Source organism: Eptatretus burgeri, chromosome 3 (genome assembly GCF_056783735.1).
Source record: "Eptatretus burgeri isolate ZD-2024b chromosome 3, Ebu_testis_v1, whole genome shotgun sequence".
NCBI lineage: Eukaryota > Metazoa > Chordata > Myxini > Myxiniformes > Myxinidae > Eptatretus > Eptatretus burgeri.
In genome coordinates, this window is record NC_140963.1 from 136,235,515 (window position 1) to 136,257,671 (window position 22,157).

The following is a 22,157-nucleotide window of genomic DNA, read 5'->3' on the forward strand; positions in this document are numbered from 1 at the left end:
ATTCGATGGAGCGTTGATGCGATGGAGCGTTGATTTGATGGAGCGTTGATTCGATGGAGCGTTGATTCGATGGAGCGTTGATTCGATGGAGCGTTGATTCGATGGAGCATTGATTCGATGGAGCGTTGATTCGATGGAGCGTTGATGCGATGGAGCGTTGATGCGATGGAGCGTTGATTCAATGTAGCGTTGATGCGATGGAGTGGTGATGTGATGGAGTGTTGATTTGATAGTGTTGATTTGATGGAGTGGTGATGTGATGGAGTGTTGATTTGATAGTGTTGGTTTGATGGAGTGTTGATTCGATGGAGCGTTGATTCGATGGAGCGTTGATGCGATGGAGCGTTGATGCGATGGAGCGTTGATGCGATGGAGCGTTGATTTGATGGATCGTTGATTTGATGGAGCGTTGATTTGATGGAGGGTTGATTTGATGGAGCGTTGATGCGATGGAGTGGTGATGTGATGGAGTGTTGATTTGATAGTGTTGATTTGATGGAGTGTTGATTTGATGGAGTGTTGATTCGATGGAGCGTTGATTCGATGGAGCGTTGATGCGATGGAGCGTTGATGCGATGGAACGTTGATTCGATGGAGCGTTGATGCGATGGAGCGTTGATTCGATGGAGCGTTGTTTCGATAGAGCGTTGATTCGATGGAGCGTTGATGCGATGGAGCGTTGATGCGATGGTGTTGATGCGATGGAGTGTTGATGTGATGGAGTGTTGATTTGATGGAGTGTTGATGCAATGGAGCGTTGATGCGATGGAGCGTTGATGCGATGGAGCGTTGATGCGATGGAGCGTTGATGCGATGGAGCGTTGATTTGATGGAGCGTTGATTTGATGGAGCGTTGATGCGATGGAGCGTTGATGCGATGGAGCGTTGATGCAATGGAGCGTTGATGCGATGGAGCGTTGATGCGATGGAGCGTTGATGCGATGGAGCGTTGATTCGATGGAGCGTTGATTCGATGGAGCGTTGATTCGATGGAGTGTTGATTAGATGGAGTGTTGATGTGATGGAGCGTTGATGCGATGGAGTGTTGATTAGATGGAGTGTTGATGTGATGGAGCGTTGATGCGATGGAGTGTTGATTAGATGGAGTGTTGATGTGATGGAGCGTTGATGTGATGGAGTGTTGATTAGATGGAGTGTTGATGTGATGGAGTGTTGATGTGATGGAGCGTTGATGCGATGGAGTGTTGATTTGATAGTGTTGATTTGATGGAGTGTTGATTCGATGGAGTGTTGATTCGATGGAGCGTTGATTCGATGGAGCGTTGATGCGATGGAGCGTTCATGCGATGGAACGTTGATTCGATGGAGCGTTGATGCGATGGAGCGTTGATTTGATGGATCGTTGATTTGATGGAGCGTTGATTTGATGGAGGGTTGATTTGATGGAGCGTTGATGCGATGGAGTGGTGATGTGATGGAGTGTTGATTTGATAGTGTTGATTTGATGGAGTGTTGATTCGATGGAGTGTTGATTCGATGGAGCGTTGATTCGATGGAGCGTTGATGCGATGGAGCGTTCATGCGATGGAACGTTGATTCGATGGAGCGTTGATGCGATGGAGCGTTGATTCGATGGAGCGTTGTTTCGATAGAGCGTTGATTCGATGGAGCGTTGATGCGATGGAGCGTTGATGCGATGGTGTTGATGCGATGGAGCGTTGATTTGATGGATCGTTGATTTGATGGAGCGTTGATTTGATGGAGGGTTGATTTGATGGAGCGTTGATGCGATGGAGTGGTGATGTGATGGAGTGTTGATTTGATAGTGTTGATTTGATGGAGTGTTGATTTGATGGAGTGTTGATTCGATGGAGCGTTGATTCGATGGAGCGTTGATGCGATGGAGCGTTGATGCGATGGAACGTTGATTCGATGGAGCGTTGATGCGATGGAGCGTTGATTCGATGGAGCGTTGTTTCGATAGAGCGTTGATTCGATGGAGCGTTGATGCGATGGAGCGTTGATGCGATGGTGTTGATGCGATGGAGTGTTGATGTGATGGAGTGTTGATTTGATGGAGTGTTGATGCAATGGAGCGTTGATGCGATGGAGCGTTGATGCGATGGAGCGTTGATTTGATGGAGCGTTGATTCGATGGAGCGTTGATTCGATGGAGCGTTGATTCGATGGAGCGTTGATTCGATGGAGCATTGATTCGATGGAGCGTTGATTCGATGGAGCGTTGATGCGATGGAGCGTTGATGCGATGGAGCGTTGATTCAATGTAGCGTTGATGCGATGGAGTGGTGATGTGATGGAGTGTTGATTTGATAGTGTTGATTTGATGGAGTGGTGATGTGATGGAGTGTTGATTTGATAGTGTTGGTTTGATGGAGTGTTGATTTGATGGAGCGTTGATTCGATGGAGCGTTGATTCGATGGAGCGTTGATGCGATGGAGCGTTGATGCGATGGAGCGTTGATGCGATGGAGCGTTGATGCGATGGAGCGTTGATTTGATGGATCGTTGATTTGATGGAGCGTTGATTTGATGGAGCGTTGATTTGATGGAGCGTTGATGCGATGGAGTGGTGATGTGATGGAGTGTTGATTTGATAGTGTTGATTTGATGGAGTGTTGATTCGATGGAGTGTTGATTCGATGGAGCGTTGATTCGATGGAGCGTTGATGCGATGGAGCGTTCATGCGATGGAACGTTGATTCGATGGAGCGTTGATGCGATGGAGCGTTGATTCGATGGAGCGTCGATTCGATAGAGCGTTGATTCGATAGAGCGTTGATTCGATGGAGCGTTGATGCGATGGAGCGTTGATGCGATGGAGCGTTGATTTGATGGATCGTTGATTTGATGGAGCGTTGATTTGATGGAGGGTTGATTTGATGGAGCGTTGATGCGATGGAGTGGTGATGTGATGGAGTGTTGATTTGATAGTGTTGATTTGATGGAGTGTTGATTTGATGGAGTGTTGATTCGATGGAGCGTTGATTCGATGGAGCGTTGATGCGATGGAGCGTTGATGCGATGGAACGTTGATTCGATGGAGCGTTGATGCGATGGAGCGTTGATTCGATGGAGCGTTGTTTCGATAGAGCGTTGATTCGATGGAGCGTTGATGCGATGGAGCGTTGATGCGATGGTGTTGATGCGATGGAGTGTTGATGTGATGGAGTGTTGATTTGATGGAGTGTTGATGCAATGGAGCGTTGATGCGATGGAGCGTTGATGCGATGGAGCGTTGATGCGATGGAGCGTTGATGCGATGGAGCGTTGATGCGATGGAGCGTTGATGCGATGGAGCGTTGATTTGATGGAGCGTTGATTTGATGGAGCGTTGATGCGATGGAGCGTTGATGCGATGGTGTTGATGCGATGGTGTTGATGCGATGGTGTTGATGCGATGGAGTGTTGATGCAATGGAGTGTTGATGTGATGGAGTGTTGATGTGATACAGGTTTTATGGGTCAAGGCTCCTCCTGGAGTTCCTTGCACTTCCTTACTTCAAGGTTCTGAACGGTTAGTGCGGTGTATGGTCATGCTCGGTGCTGAACGTTGTTGGGTCGGTGCGTGGGCTGGATGTGTCTGCGTTGACAACACCGTTTGCTGCAATGACAGCTCGGATGGTACAGGGGGCACTGTTGTTGTGACGCTTTGTGTTTACAACGGTCGTGTCGCCATTTCTCCGTATGGATCCATAACCTTTGACGTGACGTCATAATCGTTGTTGTTGTTCTGTGTTTTCTTATCTTCATTCACTCGTCCTGTGTGTCTGTCCTTGCCTGTTCGCCGAGTCGTCTTTTCCATTTGTGTGTTTTCTCTCTTTCACCCTCTTTAGGTGTCGCAGCACCGAACAGTCCAACCCACCATCGCCTGCACCGGTCCATCCATCAAGCTCCGAAGCATCAACACCACCGGACTATCCAGATCACTATTGGAAGGTCGACTGATCTGTCAACACCACTGGATTGTCCAAAGCACCACCATCACCACCACTGCCACCGCCACCACCAGCACAACTGAATGGTGAAACCCACGACCATCGCCAACATTAACAAAAGAGAAAGGATCCACACTCCTTCCAGCAGCAGACGTTCTGTCGAACTACCATCTTCCCCACGACCATCGTTGGGTGATTCTCGTTCACTTTCTTCCTCTCTCGTCGATCTTTTCGGTCTCTGTTTCCTTCCGCCTTGCAACCATTGGGGTTGTTTTGTGTACGTGCTGGTCTGTGTACCAAAGTACATGTTTACCTGTGGGCTGTGTACCTCGGTCCTTGTTTACCTGTGGGCTGTGTACCTCGGTCCATGTTTACCGGTAGCACAAATCCAAGGTTCTGGGTTTACAAATGACACATCATCTTGACATGGTGGTTCAGAGGTCGTGTACGCAACACTGAACTCTTTGAATTTGGGTTCGATTCCCAGGCTGACTATATAAGCTGGCTATCTCATCTGCCTGCATTAATTGGTTTGTCAACCTTAAATATTACATTGTGCATTTTGAAAAGAGTGCGCCATTACGTGCACCTGCCCTGGCAAATTTTAAATTTCCATCCACGTCGATGACGGACGCTGCATCAACAGCACAGCCACGCCCTATAAATGATGCAACCAGCAGTAAGGTGTTGCAACCGCATGAGACGGCACAATGACATGACGAAACAGACGTGTTAAGATCCTATCGTTTTGATCGTTTCTCCCCCTCATCGAGACGTCGTGACCAGTTGGCGTTGCTGTTTTGACTTTGCGTATGCATTGCTGACAGGTGTATCGGAATCTGAATCACCCAGGTTATCATCCCGTCACCCTGCTTGACACCTGGCAATGATTGTAACCCACAGAGTGGAAGTTGAGCAGGAAGGGCGAGGCTGGTGGATCGAGCTTTCTCTGGTTACCATGTGGGATTGCTGGTCGAGCTGTGGCGAAGAGGCTGGTGGTGGCTCTCGATCTTTCACGGAAGCATTGAGGGAGAAGTACAGCAGCGATAATTACCCATACTGCTTCCCTGCTGTGTCTGCACCGTGGCCTGTGCCAGACAGCCATCACAGAGGTGCTTTGCACTGCCTCAGTCACATACATCACTCCTGCCTAACTACCATTTATGATTGCATCGCACACGTATTATGTATGACGTCACGTGCAGGCCAGGGCTTCGCCCACAAGATGAAGCGAATTTGAATGTCGTTGGTGTGGCCTCGATCCTGCCTCAACAATGGCCTTGTCTACGCTACTGGGCTCTTCCCGCCCAGGAATACAGACGAAGATGGCAGTTTCACGTATGAGGTCTGTCTAAAAAGTAACGGGACTGAGCCTGCTGTGTGCTCCACTTACACAACTTGAATGAACGGGTTGCGTCACAGTCTTTCGCAACATTCCAGCAATATATATGATTGGTGATGGTTGACTGCGCTCATTGTGTGATTTTTTTTTTTTACAAGTCGTGCTTTACACGTTCTCTCGTCTGAGTCGCCACGCTACGAGTCGTGAGCAGAGAGCCAATCTGAAGTTTCTTGCCAAGCTTGGCAAAACACCTTCCGAATCCTTCGCAATGCTGCAGCAAGTATACGGGGAAGAAACGATGTCACATACATGCGCATTTGAATGGCACAAGAGGTTCAAAGAGGGAAGGGAGGAGGTTGAAGACGATCCATGGTCTGGAAGACCTTCAACGAGCAGAACGGTGGACAACATTGAGCGTGTGAAGCGGATGGTGCGCACAGATCGTCGACTCACGGTGCGGATGATTGCTGAGGAACTTTCCATCAACAAGGACACTGTCTGGAGCATCATCACTGAAAATCTCAAAATGCGCAAGGTGTGCGCAAAGATTGTCCCCAAGTTGTTGTCTGAGCACCAGAAACAGCAAAGAGTCATTGTCTGTCAAGACATTATCGAGCGCCTCAAGGACGATCCAGACCTGCTCATGAGAGTCATTACTGGCGATGAATCGTGGATATTCAAAAAGGATCCCGAGACCAAACGGCAGAGTCATCAGTGGAAAAGTCCGGCATCACCAAGACCAAAGAAAGCAAGGATGTCAAAGTCGAAGGTCAAGGTGATGCTCATCACGTTTTTTGACATCAAGGGCATCGTCCACTTCGAGTTTCTACCACAGGGTCAAACAGTGAATCAATACGTGTACAAGGAGATCCTCCGGCGCCTCATGAGATCAGTCCGGGACAAGAGGGGGATCTGTGGGAGAACACCTGGTTGCTCCACCATGACAACGCCCCTGCTCACAGTGCCCTGAACATCTGGCAGTTTCTGGCGGAGAGGAACGTGGCAATTCTAGAGCAACCCCCGTATTCGCCAGACTTGGCCCCTTGTGATTTTTTTCTTATTCCCCAAGCTCAAGGGGGTGATCAAGGGACCCGATTTCCTGATGTGGAGGCCATCAAAAGGGCCGTGACGACGGAGCTCCGGAGGATTCCAGAAGAAGCCTTCCAGGGAGCATCGAAGTGTCGAAGAAGAGGATGGACAAGTGTGTGAGACTGGAGGGAAACTATTTTGAAGGGGACAAGCTGTGATTTAATATATTTTTTTGGAATTAGATTTCTGTGAAGTCAGTCCCGTTATTTTTTTAGACGGGCCTCGTACTCTTTGAGCAATTTAAGAATTGCGACTTCAGATGGGTGTTCAAGTGAAACGATATACGTACATGTATCGAGTAAAGCGATTTGAGATTTTTTTGAGTATTTTTGGTAAAAGAGTAAAAACCACAACAGCAGACATTTCTTTCAAATACAGCAAGAAGTTTGTCCGTAATTAGAGAGCCACTCATGGAAATACAAATACTTTCCCAGTATTGGTCGAACACTCCGTCATTCTCATGTCAACCAAGACCTGGTACGCCGAGGCATAGTAGCTTTGTCATCAGTCCAGCGCTCTTGTAATCAAACACATGGGCTTTCTTTGGCTCTGTACTGTGACTGTGAGTTAATTAGGTTCTAATTTAAAATTGGGATTACTAATTACCCTCTGCCACCAAAGGTAGACGAAGATTTGTTTTCACCCCTGTTTGTCTGTCTGACTGTGGGCAGGATATCTCAAAACGTTATAGATGGATTTGGACGAAATTTGATGGGCAGGTTCAGTGTGTGACGAGGAAGAGTTGATTCGATTCTGGGGAAGATCCAGATCCAGATCCGATAATTTTTTTACAAGTGATTCTTCACCGTTGAGAGATGGGGCCAAAAACGATATATCGCATGATATCTCAAAAAGTTGTGGATGGATTCAGAAGAAACTTGGTGGGTGAATTCCATTTGACGAAGACCATCTTGTCGTATCGAAACAATGAAGGAGTGGCATTGTGGTTGGAGTGTCTTCTCTGAGTCTGGGTGGTCGGTGGTTCAATTCAGTTTCTTTCCCCCCCCCCCCCCCCACAAACTGCAGCTGAGTTCTAACCTATATTTAATTTTTATATACTTGTATATTCTATCTCATCAGGCATGTGCCTTGCACATCTCTAGCCTCATCCTTGTAGCTTTTATGCATACATTTTCCTTCTCTCTATTCACCATCTCCTAGAATGGCTGATTGTGCCCCCTATACTGGGACTCAGCGGCTGTGGGGTGGCATGGGCAGGACAGCAGGTTGGCATCAAAGAGTTCTGCAGCCAAGTCACGGAGTTGGATATCTCACACAATATCCTGAATGATTGGCATGAGGTGAGGAAGCCATGAAACGTTGGTACCTCCTTGACCACACCATGCTTCGCTGCACTTTTACAGTGATGCGTGCGTTGTCCTTCAAAGTATCCACCATCATTTCGGTAAGGGGTTACAATTCATGGACCAAGCTATGAAGTTTTTTTTTGTATATGTTGGTTTCAGAAGGTGGAATGGATCCCTCCCAGGTCTCGAAGTATCTACCATTGTGTGTGTGTGTGGTGTGTGCGTGCGTGCGTGTGTGTCTCATTGATTGATTGGTGTCTACATATGTGGGTTTCAGAAGGTGGAATTGAGTCCTCCCAGGGCAGGCTCCAAGTATCCACTTGTATTTCGGTAAGGGGGTCACGATTCACGGACCAAGCTGTGAAGTTTTCAAAGTTTTGTGCCGAGGGCTCTCTTCAGGGTCGATACTGAGCCCAGGACAGTTTCCAACTGTAGTTCGTTTGTAGTGATTTTTTTTTTGTTGTACCGAAGTAGGATATCCGGTCACAATGCTTTGTTTTCGATGTTCACACTCGATGAGATCACAAGGTCGTACGTATCGGTGAGCGATACGTCAATGTTTCCAGTAATTGCTTTTGGTTCATTTTCCCACAAATTTTCTGGAATTGGAATATAAAAGTTTTTGCAGATGTGCCAGCGGATTACTTTACAAACTTTGTTGTGTCGTTGTGTGTACAGCTGTTCTGACACGTTTTTATTTTTATTGTTTTTTTTATTTTTCCCATGTTCGGTCAACAAGCGTCACATGTGGTCTTTGCTAAGAAAGCTAACAAGAAAGCTCTTTGCTCACTTCCACCCCCACACCTGTGTTTTATTTTTTTCCTCTTCTCCCCCACCTTTTTCTCTCACTCTGTCCCTTCCTCACTCACCCCTCATAAAATGCAGCAATCTCCCCCCACACTTCTGTCTGTGTGTGTGTGTGTGTGTGTGTGTGTGTGTGTGTGTGTGTACGTACACGCGTGTCTTTCTCACACACACACACACACACACGCACCAGAGGTGTCGCTCTCACCACCTCCCCCGTCACCCCCCTTTCTTCATCCTCTCTGCTGCCTCCCCTTCCCCCTCTCACCCGACACCTTCCATACCGGTGATGCACCTTGGGGTGTCCTAGAAGCCTTTTTGCAAACTAGGTCATGCTGAACGACATTTGTTTTCTTCAAACAGCCCTCCACCATCCATGCTACTCCCTTCACTGTACCTCAGTACTTATCACTTGCTCTCCCTGGGCCCTCACTGCCCACCTTCCCTCCCAGGTTAGCAGCATCGTGAGACACATACCTCAGCTTGACTTCCTGAACTTGAGCGGTAATCCATTAGGGCGAAGTCCAATAGCATCTGTGAATTTTCCACAAATGCTACGCTGTCTTGTTCTTAGCAACACGGCCACTGATTGGACCACGGTGCGGACACTACTTCACTCACTACCAAGGTCTTGCCTCCACCCTCCTTGATACATTTATTGATGCCTCATCATTGCTCACTATTCAGCACAATCCCAAATCATTTATTTCATATTATGTTGTGGTGTGATGCACAATTCACTCTCGACCAACCACTATGTTAAGCTTGCTCAAGTTATCTTTACCTTCAAACCCCCAGACTGGAGGAGCTTTTCCTTTGCTTCAACAACTACAAAGAAGTCCCTCTGCATCCCACACTGGCTTATTCCTCCTCCTCCACTGCTTCTTCATCCTCCAGCTCTTCCTCCTCATCCAATCCAACTCATTCGCAGTCAACATTGGATTCTTTCTTCGCTTGGCAAAGCTGCGTTCCATCTGGGTCACAGTCCAGTGGGACACAATCCCTCGATACAAAGAACTCCACACACACAGAGGGTGCTGGTTTGGAGTTTCAATGCAACACAGCCCTTGAACTCTCTGGGACCCAGTCCACTAACATTTCAGATCCCAAAACTTCTAGTCCTGTGCATTCTGACCTCTTGCAAAATGAGCATTTGATCTCTGACCTCTCACTCCAGGACCCCAACACTGCCATTAGCAGCTTCACTAGCATCAAACTCCTGCACATCACATATAATCACCTCGGTGAGTTCTGGAGTTTATCTCTAAACACCTAAATCTGATCTGTTTGATGACCTTCAAGATCTATAAGGTGCCACATTTGCGTTTTCATGGGCAAGGGGTCTTGGCACTGCCCATTTCTCCAGGGCAGGTAAAGGAAGGAATTTGGAATTTGCCTCGGGTCTTTTCATCTTTGAAATGTATTGTGAAAGGTATTTGCCTTTCCTTTTTGAAAGGTGTTGTGGAATCTTCAGCATCCATCAGCGAATTGTTTGAAACAAGACACCAGGTTTGATGTCCAGTCAAAGGCAAGCATGCTACTTCAGTTTTCCTATCGGCCCATATACATATAATTAGCTTTCCCCAAATTATTCCCTTCGATACAGAGTAGAATTGAAAACCAGTCTTAATCGTGAAGATGAGCGTCTTTGTCTGTAATCCAAAGTGAGGCTCGCCATACTCATTTTGGAGCCTGGTGGTGATTTGACGATCGGTGAGCCTTGACGCCGAATATGTTGAAATATTGCGAGGCCAAATTTTCCACTTTATACAAGTTTTACCAACTGTCAATTTTCTGGTCCTGTTAAACGACGTCTCCATCCTATATGGTTAGGGTGGCTGGCTTGGGATCCTAGGGTCCTGAGTTCAAATCCTGCTTGGCTGTTGAATTAATACGAGGTGGGGCTGACTCAGCCTGTCATCCTTCCGAGGTCGGCAAAGTGAGTACCTGCTTGCTGGGGTGATTGAGCCGTTTGAGTTTCCTGCATCGGAGTGGTGACCCATCCAGGATTGCGCCCAATAGCCCAGGAAACTGCTTCGGCAGCACCGACGCTCTGTACAGAGTATGGTCCCAATGTATATGGATTTGGATTTGGATTGGCTTGTGTGTGTGAAGATGCCATGAGGCATACCTGTTTACCAACTCACCTCATGACCAGCTTTTCTTGACTAACCTCATCCCATCGGACTCTCACCATGGTTAATGGAGCTTAAGTTCTTATCATATACTTGTGTGCATAATTGTTCTCTTTATAATTAGCATACCACTGACATGAATATTAAAATCCAACTCTTTTTCAACAACATTTTCCTCCATAGAAGGAGCGATTGCATTTGCGTTTTTAACGTTGAGGAAATCCTAAAATGGTGTATCCTTTTAATGTAGCTGCCTGGGATGAGATATGCAACCTCGGCCTTCTGTTCCCTCGTCTTGAGCGCCTCGTTTTGGCAAACAACCCGCTTCAAAGGATCAGTGGCTGCAAAAGGAAACTCGCCAAGACTTTCCCTCATCTACGAAACCTTAATCTGCAAAACACTGGTCAGTGTTTTATACCCTGGGACTTGTGGGCTTGGTGGGTTTTTGGTATATAACCTTGAGGCTTGTGGAAGAGCTAGAACAGGGCAGAATACAGTAGAAAATAGGGAAACGGTAAAAGCGGGGTAGATGGCCACAACAACAGAGGGACACTTGGAGGGCGAGGACGATAGAGGTGCTGAACAAGCTTGACTGCAAGCTTAAACACAGCAATTTGGGCGTTGAAAGAACAGGAAAGAAAGATTAGGATGAAATAGAAATGTAAAAAAAAATAAACAAAGTCTGGCGAAGGGAGAGGGTGGAGGGGGGCGGGATAGTTAGCCCATTCTGTGCACGAGAGATGGAATTTTGCAAATGCTTCTGCTTGTCTGTCTGTCTGTCTGTCTGTTGAAAGCATGACTTTTTTTTTAACCATTTGAGCTTTTGTCATCAAATTTTCAACAAACCGCCAATTTGAGAATATGGAAGAGAATAATTAGTAATTGAGTCAAAACATCAAAGGACAAAGTCACAGGAAGCACAGATATGAACAAGAAAAAGAGCAATCAGAGATTGCCGACCCTCACCAGGACTTCTTTTGAGTGGTGTATTTTATAGGTTTTAGGGTAAATCCAATAAGGCTGCCAACCATGTGACCGATGGTATCATATGTGTGAAACTTTTGTTCCTCGTGGACAGGCGGTCATACGTGTAAAGTTTTGTCTCGATTTGTTCAGCTGCTTCAGAGAAGATTTTTGAAGGTTTTTTTTTCATTTTAATTTAAAAAAAAAAAAACAATATGGCTGCCGAATCACGTGACCGATGATAAAATGATTTTTATTTTCCGTGGATCATTTTATCCCTTGATGACCCTCAAAAATTTTCATACTGATCGGATGTGGAGCACTCGATATGCAATTATGAGGTCATAACGAGTGCACCTATGATGTCATACAAAAATCATTCATTCTCCATGAGGAGTACTTGCTATGTTATGTGCTAAGTTTCAATTTTTTTCCTTGGTGCGGTTTCAGAGATACAAACGTCCAAATTTTTCCATTTTAGCAGCGTCTCACGCTGCTCATAGAGAGCTCTCGGCGTTCTTCTTCTTCTTCTTCTTCTTCTTCTTCTTCTTCTTCTTCTTCTTCTTCTTCTTCTTCTTCTTCTTCTTCTTCTTCTTGTTCTTCTTGTTGTGAAGACAAAACCTTAACCTCTAGGACTCAGCTCTTGTATATACAGGATCCTGATCTCCTTAAATACTGAGCACATGTACACATCCTCGCATAGACGGTTCCTTTTGAGAGCGTCTATCATGAACTTTTAAATATATTCGGACATTTGCTTTAAAGTTTCGAAAAGTTCACGTTACTATTTAAAGATTATTCCATTTATCGTATTGTAATTTCGTAAATTCATTATTTATTTCGTAAATACAATATATATATATATATATATATATATATATATATATATATATATATATATATATATATATATATATATATCGTAAATGCATTATGACGGGTCTCGCTATTGACTTGATCAAGGCACGTGACGAATATCGGAAGTTGTTGTTTTTTTATTTTTTTTTATTTTAGCCGACAAAACCTTTAGGACGCTGCTCTTGGACACATTTGTCCTTGTTCCTATATGGCTGCCACACCACGTGACCTATGATGTCATAATTATTAAAATTTCTCCATGAGTAGTCGCACCAATAGTGAAAATTTCATCTCAATCCGACAAGCGGTTGCGGAGAAAAACACGAAAGTTCTGTGTGGACAGACAGACAGACAGACAGACAGAAACAAATGGACCCAAATGCATTACCGTCTCCTTTGACGAGGGTAATTATCAGCACGAGATGATTGCGTGTTTTTTATTTTTTTATTTTTTAAAAACTCTTACTGTGTTTATTTATTTATTTACCATGAGTATATCCACTCTCTACTGGAGCAGCAGGAAGGGTCATGTTATTATCCTTTCTGCGGTATATACATTACAGTAGATCCAGGCTCGGGTCCGTTAGTCTGTAGGGGATGCCATAAGCAAATCGTGCCTCAAGAATGTCGGGTTTCCTCCCTTTCAGTTTTGTGTTAAACAGCAGCAGCAACTGTTTAAAAAGGTAATCATACGCGTTTGTGGTTTATTATTATTATTATTTACTTCCAGGAGGGGTGCCCCACAACAAGCTATTTATACACATTAACTTGGCGTTTGTCCAAGGAGGGCAAAAAACATACTCTTGGGGATGGGAGATATTATTAGGATTAATATTGTTTTGCAATAACTTGATTATTATTATTATTATTTTATTTTCATTGGTGTTGTTATTACTTTTTAGTGTTGTTTCAGTGAGTGAGACATGGTTTAAGGAGGAGAGTAACTGGAGGACAGGATTAGAAGGCTATAAGGTGTGTCGGTGTGATAGGAAGGGGAGAATAGGAGGAGGAGTAGCAATCTGTGTAAAGGACAGCATTGCATCAAGAGAAAGGGGTGACATGAAGGACGGAATAAATGTTGAGGGTTCTGTATGGGGAGAGATTAGAGATTGTAAAAACAGTAAGATACTGGTAGGATGTTTTTATAGGGTTCTGGGTGTGATGGAAGAGGATGAAGGAGGAGTGCATGAAGAATTCAAAAGCGCACGTGGTTAGGGAAGAGTATTGTTTAAGGGGGATTTTAACTTGCCAGGAATAGATTGGGTCCAGAAACAGGGAAAGGGCAGAGGAGGAGAGGAGGATTTCCTAGTTTTAGTCAAGGATTGCTTTTTAACCCAATTTGTGGATAAGCCCTCGAGGGGGAGTGTTAGACCTCCTTTTCAGTAACGATCCCAATATGGTGGAGGAGGTGGAGGTCGGGAAGCATTTAGGAGCAAATGACCATAACATTGTGTGTGAAAAGATTCTGTTGAGGGTTAGAGTTCGGGATAGTAGGGTAAAGCTATTAGATTTCAGGAAGGCAAACCTTGAGGGTATGAGAAGAGAGGTGGGTGATGTAGGTTGGGAGAAATTAACAACAGGACAATCAGCATCAGAGAAATGGGAATCCTTCAAGGAGCAAATGTGTGGAGTGCAGAGTAAGTACATTCCAATGAGGTGTAAAACTAGAAACAGAAAAAGACCAGGGTGGTTGAGTTTGAGATGAGGAACGCCATTAAGGAGAAGCAGAAGTCATTTATTAGGTATAAAACAACAGGACTGGAGTTAGATTTATATCACTATTGGAGTAAACAGAGACAAGTTAAGACAATAACTCGGCAAGCCAAAAGAGAGGATGAGAAGGACATGGCTAAGCATATTAAACATAATAACAAGGGATTATTTAAGTATATCAGGGGAAAAGAACAGGTTAGGACCAGTGTGGGCCCATTGAGGAATATCACCAGGAGAGTGGTTTGTGAGGAAAGTGAGATGGCAGGCTTATTAAACAGGTATTTTGCTTCAACTTTTACAGAAGAACAGTCAGGAGAATTTGCAATAGCTGAGAGTATTTATCAAGGAGGTGAGGAAGGGCCTTTACAGAAGATCCAGGTTGGAGTGGAGGAAGTAAAGGAACAGCTCGGTAATCTAAGAGAAGATACGGCTCCGGGTCCAGATAATATGCACCGGAGAGTATTGATGGAGGTGGCTGAGCAGGAAAGCGAGATATTAACGGATATTTTCAATAGCTCACTGGAGTCAGGAATGGTACCGGAGGATTGGAGAGTAATAAATGTGACTCCATTATTTAAGAAAGGATCCAGAGAAGAATTGGGAAACTATAGACCTGTTAGTTTGACTTCAGTTGTGTGGAAGGTGTTGGAGACATTAATTAAGGACCAGATGAGGAACCATTTAAATAAATACAAACTAATTAAAGGCAGTCAGCATGGGTTTACCAAAGGTCGTTCCTGTTTAACAAATCTTTTGGAGTTCTATGAAGCAGTGTCTGATTGGGTGGAAGAGGGAAAAGGAGTGGACATATTATATCTAGACTTTAAGAAGGTATTTGGCTAATTGGATTGCAAACTGGCTTAGTGGAAGGAAGCAAAGAGTGGCTGTGAGTGGGAGGATGTCTTGCTGGGAAGGATGTAAGTTGCGGGGTACCTCAGGGATCAGTACTCGGACCATTACTATTCATTGTTCACATCAATGATTTGGATAATGGGGTGAAGAGTAAGCTTTCCAAATTTGCAGATGACACAAAGTTTGTCAGTAAGGTGGAGAGCAGAGGGGGTGGTGATCAGGTTCAGGAAAGTATTAATACTTGTATAGATTGGGCAGAAGATTGGCAGATGGAATTTAACCTGAGCAGGTGGAAGGTGTTAGGGATGGGAAAGAATAATGAAAATAGAGATTACATGATCTAAGGGGTAATTTTGGAGCATGTCACACACAGGAGAAGGATCTGGGGATGTTAATAGATACGGGAGGTGAGCAGGCATCACAGTGCCAGGTAGCTATAGGTAAAGCAAATCGGGTTTTCGGTTGTATTCGGAGGGGGATCATTTACAAATCAAAAGAGGTGGTGTTAACATTGGACAGGAATTTAGTGAGGGCCACATCTAGAATATTGTGTGCAGTTCTGGTCACCACAACTCAGGAAGGACATCGATGCCATAGAGAGGGTTCAGCGCAGGGTTACTCGATTGATTCCAGGCCTATCTTGACTCAGCTATGAGGAGCGGCTGAAGGAGACAGGGATTTATTCACGAGAAAGGAGGCGGTTACGAGGAGATATGATTGAGATGTTTAAGATCATAAAATGTGGAGATAAAATAAGTGAAGATGAATTATTCAACAGAGTAGACAGTGATAGAACCAGGGGCCATAGCTTGAGAGTAAAGACGAGGAGAGTTAAGATGGTAGTAAGGTAGGGGACTTTTACTCAGAGAGTAGTTAATGCATGGAATGGTCTTCCTGGAAAGGTAGTGGCAGCAGAAACAGGAGATAAGTTTAAATTTGAATTAGATAGGTACCTGGAAGTTATGGAGGTAGAGGGGAAGAGGGATGTTGACAGGACTTTTAGGTAGTTTGAGTATTGAATGGGTGTTTGTGGGCAGGTGTATGGAGTGCTGTTGGTGGGGGTCTCGTCAAGGGGTGTTGTGTGGTTGATGTATGTTTTTATTTTTTTTAACCAAGCCCATGTCCCCTCCCCTGAGGAGGGGGTGGGGGGGATACAAAAACGACAAAAGCTTAAATAGATAATTTTTTAAAAAATTTACCATTTTCTTCTTTGCATATTGTGTTGATAAATTAGTATGGTGCTTGCGCAGGCATGATGGGCTGAATGGCCTCCACCTGTGTGTGATTTCCTTGTATTTCCTTGTTTGAGCGATGTATCGGCAACTGATAGCTCTGTATAGGAAAAAAAACCCCCAGGTTATGTGCATGAAGCAAAAACATACCAAGTGCTTATAATTCAAACACCTCACTGCACTGGAAAACGTGGGGACAGGAATACTGCACTGTAAATGGTGGAGACTTGTAATACTCTCCCCCACCTGGAAGCGGCGCTACACGATACACATTTACATAGAGAATTTGCGTCCTTCTCCCCCCCCACCCCCACCCTCCACCCTCCAAGATCACGGGGAAAGATATAAACACTCCTATCCATTAATTGGAGTCATGCTGATCCTATGTAGCAAGTCTCGATGTAATCAGCCCATAACTGTAGGAGGAGCGTGACCAACAAACCCACCAACACTGGTCCATGAATTATAGTAAGGATACGAATAACACGAATGAATAAATTGGACTTTTTTTTTTTGTTGTGAGGTTTAGTTTGAGTACAAAGTGCACGTAGATGGGCTTTGCATTTTGAGATTCTTTCGAGTTACCTCCACCACTGAAGGTGAAGGTGGTTATGTTTTGATCCCTTTCTGTTTGTTTGTTTGTCTGTGTGCAGGATATCTCAAAAAGTTGTGGACGGATTCGGACGGAACTTGGTGGACATGTTCGCTGTGTGACAAGGAAGAATCGATTCAATTTTTGTGAAGATCTGAATCCGGACCCGGATACTAGAGTTATTTAATTTTTTAAGTGATTCTTCACCACTGACAGATAGGGCCAAAAACGATGTAGTCCTGTATAGCAAGCATGATATTTCAAAAATCTATTGGACCCGATATGTTCTCGTGGATCAGGAATTACGCGGCGGGGGTATGTGCTCTACCGAGTGCCCTTGCAGTTTAAACTGTTATGATGTCGTTGTTAAAAGTTTTAACTCTGCTTCATAACCACCTTAACTGGTAGCTTTCTAAAAGGATAGCCATGTAAATCGTTTGTTCAGACTAGCTAACGGATTAATTTTTTTTTTTAATGTGGTTTAAGACTCGTGGAGGAGCTGCAATGCTAATCACGCACCCGTACATGAGACAACACTGGACCGGACTTCAGGAAAACTCAGACAGCTGAGGTTGGGAGGTGGGGAGAGCAATGTTATTTCTTGGAGTACCGTGGGTACCTGCAACGTCATCTTCATGACGTCACTTTTCTCTCTGCACTCAGCAGGACAATTTAAGGACGAATTTCCTCTTCCCCATGGATGCCAAACCACAGGGTTTGTCCATGCTCTATCCTTTAAATGCTGAGCCACAAGCAAAGAATCAGCCCATACCATTTTTATATGCCCGATATATATATATATATATATATATATATATATATATATATATATATATATATATATATATATATATATATATATATATATATATATATATATATATATACATATTGGGGCGTATTATGTGATACCAGTTGTCCGTCCGTCTGTCTGTCTGTCTGTCTGTCTGTCTGTCTGTCTGTCCGCCCATTCCTGTCCGCACTCTAACTGCCAAAGTTTTCAACTTTCACGTTTCATATTTGGTACATAGGTACAGACTGTGGAGACGGTGTGTCGCGACATACGTTCGTCATCTAAAGTGGTTGCCATGGCAACCAGGATGCTGTTTTCCATGTCGCAGCACAATTCTGTATATACCTTCTTGTTCGGGCGTATATTGTGCTCACTTGCGCTCTTGTTAGTCTTTGGTATGACTCGACTAGGATAGGGGTCAAACCGCCGTTGACCTCCCACAGTGGGACGAGGATAGGGACAGTGAATGCTCTAACCATTATGCCACAGAGTCTGGTTCGAATCACAGATTTTTGGGTTTTGATGGGATGTTGATGTAACATGAGCATTGTAGTTTGTGAACATCACTTTTGTCTTTGCCATTGGAAGTGATGGGGGGGGGGGGAACCTTGTAGCATATTCACGGCGTTTTATTTCTTGTTTTCTGATATCACAAAATAAATTATTTTACTAAAACATTTCTTGCTAGTTGTATTTGACATGGTTATAACGTCTAACCCGAAGGAATCGGGAAATGATGACATTGCCATATTAATTTCAAATCACATGTTTCTCTTTAATCATACCGAGCTTTAATCATACCGAATCATACCCCCCCCCCCAAAGTTATTCATACAGGATAGCTCTCGGATATGAAACTTGGAATACCTCACCTTGTACGTTAGCCAAGTTATGCAAAAATTTTTTGTGTAGCGCTGGCTGAATGGAGTGACATAGAGAGCCTGACGGCCTTACCAGCACTCACGGAGTTGCGCCTGCTTGGGATCCCCCTCATGAAGTCCCACTCTGCTACAGAGCGACGCAAGCTGTCCATTGCCAGGTAGAACCCACCCATCATTTTATTAGGCATGCTTTCATGTTGAGATTGAGCAGGTGTGCAAACCTTTTGTTGTGGTGTTCATGTCCGTAGGCTGCCTTTTGTGCGTTCTCTCAACGGGAGCTGGATCTTTCCAGAAGAGAGGGAAGATGCTGAGAGATTTTTCCTACGATACTATATGGACACGGAGCCTGCATTGCAACCACCACGGTACACTTGTTTCACAGCATATCAATTGCCATAATGCACTCCATCACCACGTGACATGATGCTATCGCAATGTGCCTTCCGACCATCTTGATTGCTTTTCATTCATTTATTTATTTATTTTCCCACGTATTGATAAATAATCTCGGTTTTCCTGGCCAATTTCAAACATATTTCATTCAATTGAATAATCGGCTCATTCAATTAAAAGTGAAAACGAATGCACCTTGACGTCATCATTCAATTTTAAAACGATGCATTCAATTTCATTGGTTGGGCATTCGTTGGACTTGTAACCTCATTCAGTTGCAAAAATATGTACGTTCCAATGGAAATTGTCAGAAAGTTCATTCAATTTCACCCCAACCAGTCGAAAGAGGTGAATGAAGAACTAAATGTCATCAATGGGCATACATTTGTCACGTTTTTACATTCGATTCGCTGGTATGTGTTTTCAAATTAAAATTCTTATCTGTCTATAAGAGCAGGTATGCGGTTTCCGAGGATAGTTCATTTCTCGACTCGTTCTTGGTATGAAGGTACACTTCTCTCTCGAGCCAATTTTGAAAATAAAGATGACTGCCGGTGGTCATTACAGGAGAATATCTAACGCACATAGGGAGAGGATAATTATTGAAGCTTTTGAAAACAACAACGCCGACGATCTAGAACTGGCTGATACTTGATGCATCGATCGATCCACTGCAAGGTCAATTGTAGCTACATATTTGCGCACTGGTCTTCATGAAAAAGTTTCCGACAGGAGGAGTACATAACACCAAGGTTGATCGAGAGATGAGGTACAACGATTATATTGGATATCAACCTTCTGCTGACTCTTGAAAAAATGAAAGATGACCTACAAGATGCTGTGCCAGACAAACCAACTGTGTCTTCCAGCTCCGTTGATGGTATGCTGATGACAATTAAACTGGCAGAGGATGTGCCTGATGTCCGAAACGCTCCTCGTGCACTGAACATGCGCATCGAGTATGCTTTGTGGTTCTTAGAGCATTGGGTTGTTGCCCACTGCGTTTACATCGATGACAAGGGCTACAACATTTGGACGAGGCGTTCCTTTGGGAGAGCTTGTCGCGTTCTTCCGGTGAGACGCATTGTACACGGGCAACGTGGACGGAACTGCAATGTCACCTTTTCTGTTTCTGGTGAGATTGGGCTTGTATATCACCGCACAGCCTTTGAGACCGTTACGAGAGAAGGATTTGAGGAGTTTCTTGCAGACACAGCCCATCAGTATGAGGATATGTTCCCTGCAGATGAGCTCGTCTTTCTAATGTACGACAGTGCAAGATCCCACGTTCGCGCTGAACTTCCACCAGGTATCAATCAGCAGATCCAACTGAAGTTGCTACCACCCCGACTCACCCTTCCTTCCCCCAACAGAAATGTCCCATCGTGCATTCAAGGCGAGCGTTAAGAGCGACCTGGCTCTCCCAGAATGTAATCATGAACGAGGAAAAACGAAATAGAATGAACCAAACACATTTGTGAATGTCAGGTCCGTCACCATGAACGCATGAAAATGAAATGTATGACACAGATATTGAAGAAGAAACCCGAGCTTGAGCGGGTTCGTAAAACTGCGTTGATTTGAATGCGTGACGATCAAATTGAGCAGAAAAAAAATTGAAATTTTCCTCGATTGTGAGGTTATGTGAACTTCACAGCAATTGTGAGGCTAAAATAACACGAGGGTTGGAGTTATGATTTGAGTTTGTAGCCACTTTCAGCCAATCAAGTTGACCTCCTTTGGCAAGGGTACCAACATTCCAGTTCAAAATGTACAATAAAATGCGTACAGGTTCAGCATGATCCTACTTCTTTGACATCTTTTTTTTTTCCCCCACCTCTAATTGATCCTCATTCATTATTTTGAACCATTTGCTGGGCTTTGCTTGCTAAGGAAGAGATTTTTCTTTTTTAAAGCACAAAGTTAATTGGTCTTGTCTTGTTTCACTGTGATGTATGCATTTGTAACCTCATCAAATGCATTGTATATATCTCATGTAATGGGCTGACGGGATGGCCTAGAGGTGCGCACACTCGCCTCGAAGCTGTCTCGCCTGGGTTTGAATCCTGACCCAGCTATAAACTGTCTTGCTGGTGTTTCACAGGCAGGGCGATTCATCATCATCATTGTGTGCGCGCGCCATCTCTTGGATGGACGTTAAACTGGGGGTCCTGCCTTTCAGCATTCTTTGGTGGACGTTAACTGTCCCACGGTGTCCTTCTCGAAGAGTAGGCGAGCTATCGCCGGCACCCTGAACAAATTAGAAATTCCTGCCTGAACCGACAGAGGGCACTGGATCAGCGGCACAGTCACTCCCTCAGCCAATGAGGCTACTCCACAGCCTTGTGCGACGTACAAATGAAGAAGATTAATGAATCTAATGAAATTGGATAAAGGATTGTTACAATCTCTAACCGTACCACTGCTAATTCCCTTCACAGTTACTCTGAGCTCCTGGCCCACTATGGCCAGCTTCAACAGCTGGCAGACATCGATCTGCGACCCCAAGAACATGCTCAAGTGTCTGTTCGATGTGATGATAAAGTTTCATCTTGTTTCATCCGTCTCGACCAAACGGTTACAGAGCTTCGTCGGGAGCTGCGTACAGTATGCACCTTACCACCTGGTGCACTACGCCTGTTCCATGTTGTGCACAAGGAAACCGCGGTTTGGTGCCCAGAGGAGATGCGAATGGGCACTAGACAATTGCACTCGTTTGGCATCCGTGATGGGGATGAGATCCTGGTGGAACGCAAGGGAAAGTAAGAGGAAATCGCTGATAACAGCTGTGTAAAACAACAGGCTTTGGCTACCGGGGTGTGCTTTGAGAGGTTTCTGTCATGTGACATGAGTTTCACCTGTTTGGAGGGAATCGAACTGAATGCAGAAGCAATATTTGAGGAATATTACAGCTGAACTTTATCGTGAAAATGGATGGTATTGCAAAATTATGGAGGTAAAGGGGGGGTGGGGATTATGTAATTAAAATATATAAAAGTGCTTGTATTGTGTAAATAGAGATTTGTGATGAACATAACACCAATCATGTTTTTCACCCATATTTTGAGATTTTGCCAATATCTATCACCTGTTGATGTACAAATGCTGTGATCCAATAGGTATACCTGGAGACAAAGCAAGGAGGTCATGTAGCTTGGAATACCTGTTGGTTCAGTATCTGGCCTGATATCTTGTGGAATTTGTCCTTGTGTCATCCAGGAGTAAGGCTTGGCGAAAAATAAAGAAGTCTCATACAACCCATACCACCTACAAGGTCGTACTGTGTA

At 44.5% G+C, this 22,157-nt stretch overlaps 1 protein-coding gene across 5 annotated transcripts; it reads left to right on the forward strand.

Moving 5' to 3' along the window:
* The first annotated feature begins 3,594 nt into the window (after positions 1 to 3,594).
* Positions 3,595 to 22,143, forward strand: TBCEL (tubulin folding cofactor E like). Of its 5 annotated transcripts, none has more exons than XM_085875765.1 (9): positions 3,595 to 3,663; positions 3,815 to 4,108; positions 7,509 to 7,648; positions 8,911 to 9,086; positions 9,257 to 9,702; positions 10,844 to 10,996; positions 18,509 to 18,635; positions 18,726 to 18,842; positions 21,312 to 22,143. In XM_085875765.1, the coding sequence occupies exons 2-9, from the start codon at positions 4,000 to 4,002 to the stop codon at positions 21,634 to 21,636; spliced, it is 1,593 nt and encodes a 530-aa protein (XP_085731891.1). In that variant the 5' UTR covers positions 3,595 to 3,663; positions 3,815 to 3,999; the 3' UTR covers positions 21,637 to 22,143. The 5 variants fall into 5 exon arrangements, with proteins under 5 accessions (XP_085731891.1, XP_085731888.1, XP_085731889.1 ...); XM_085875762.1 differs by lacking the exon at positions 3,595 to 3,663 and adding an exon at positions 4,820 to 5,028 and having other exon boundaries at positions 3,699 to 4,108; XM_085875763.1 differs by lacking the exon at positions 3,595 to 3,663 and having other exon boundaries at positions 3,699 to 4,108.
* The last annotated feature ends 14 nt before the right edge of the window (positions 22,144 to 22,157 follow it).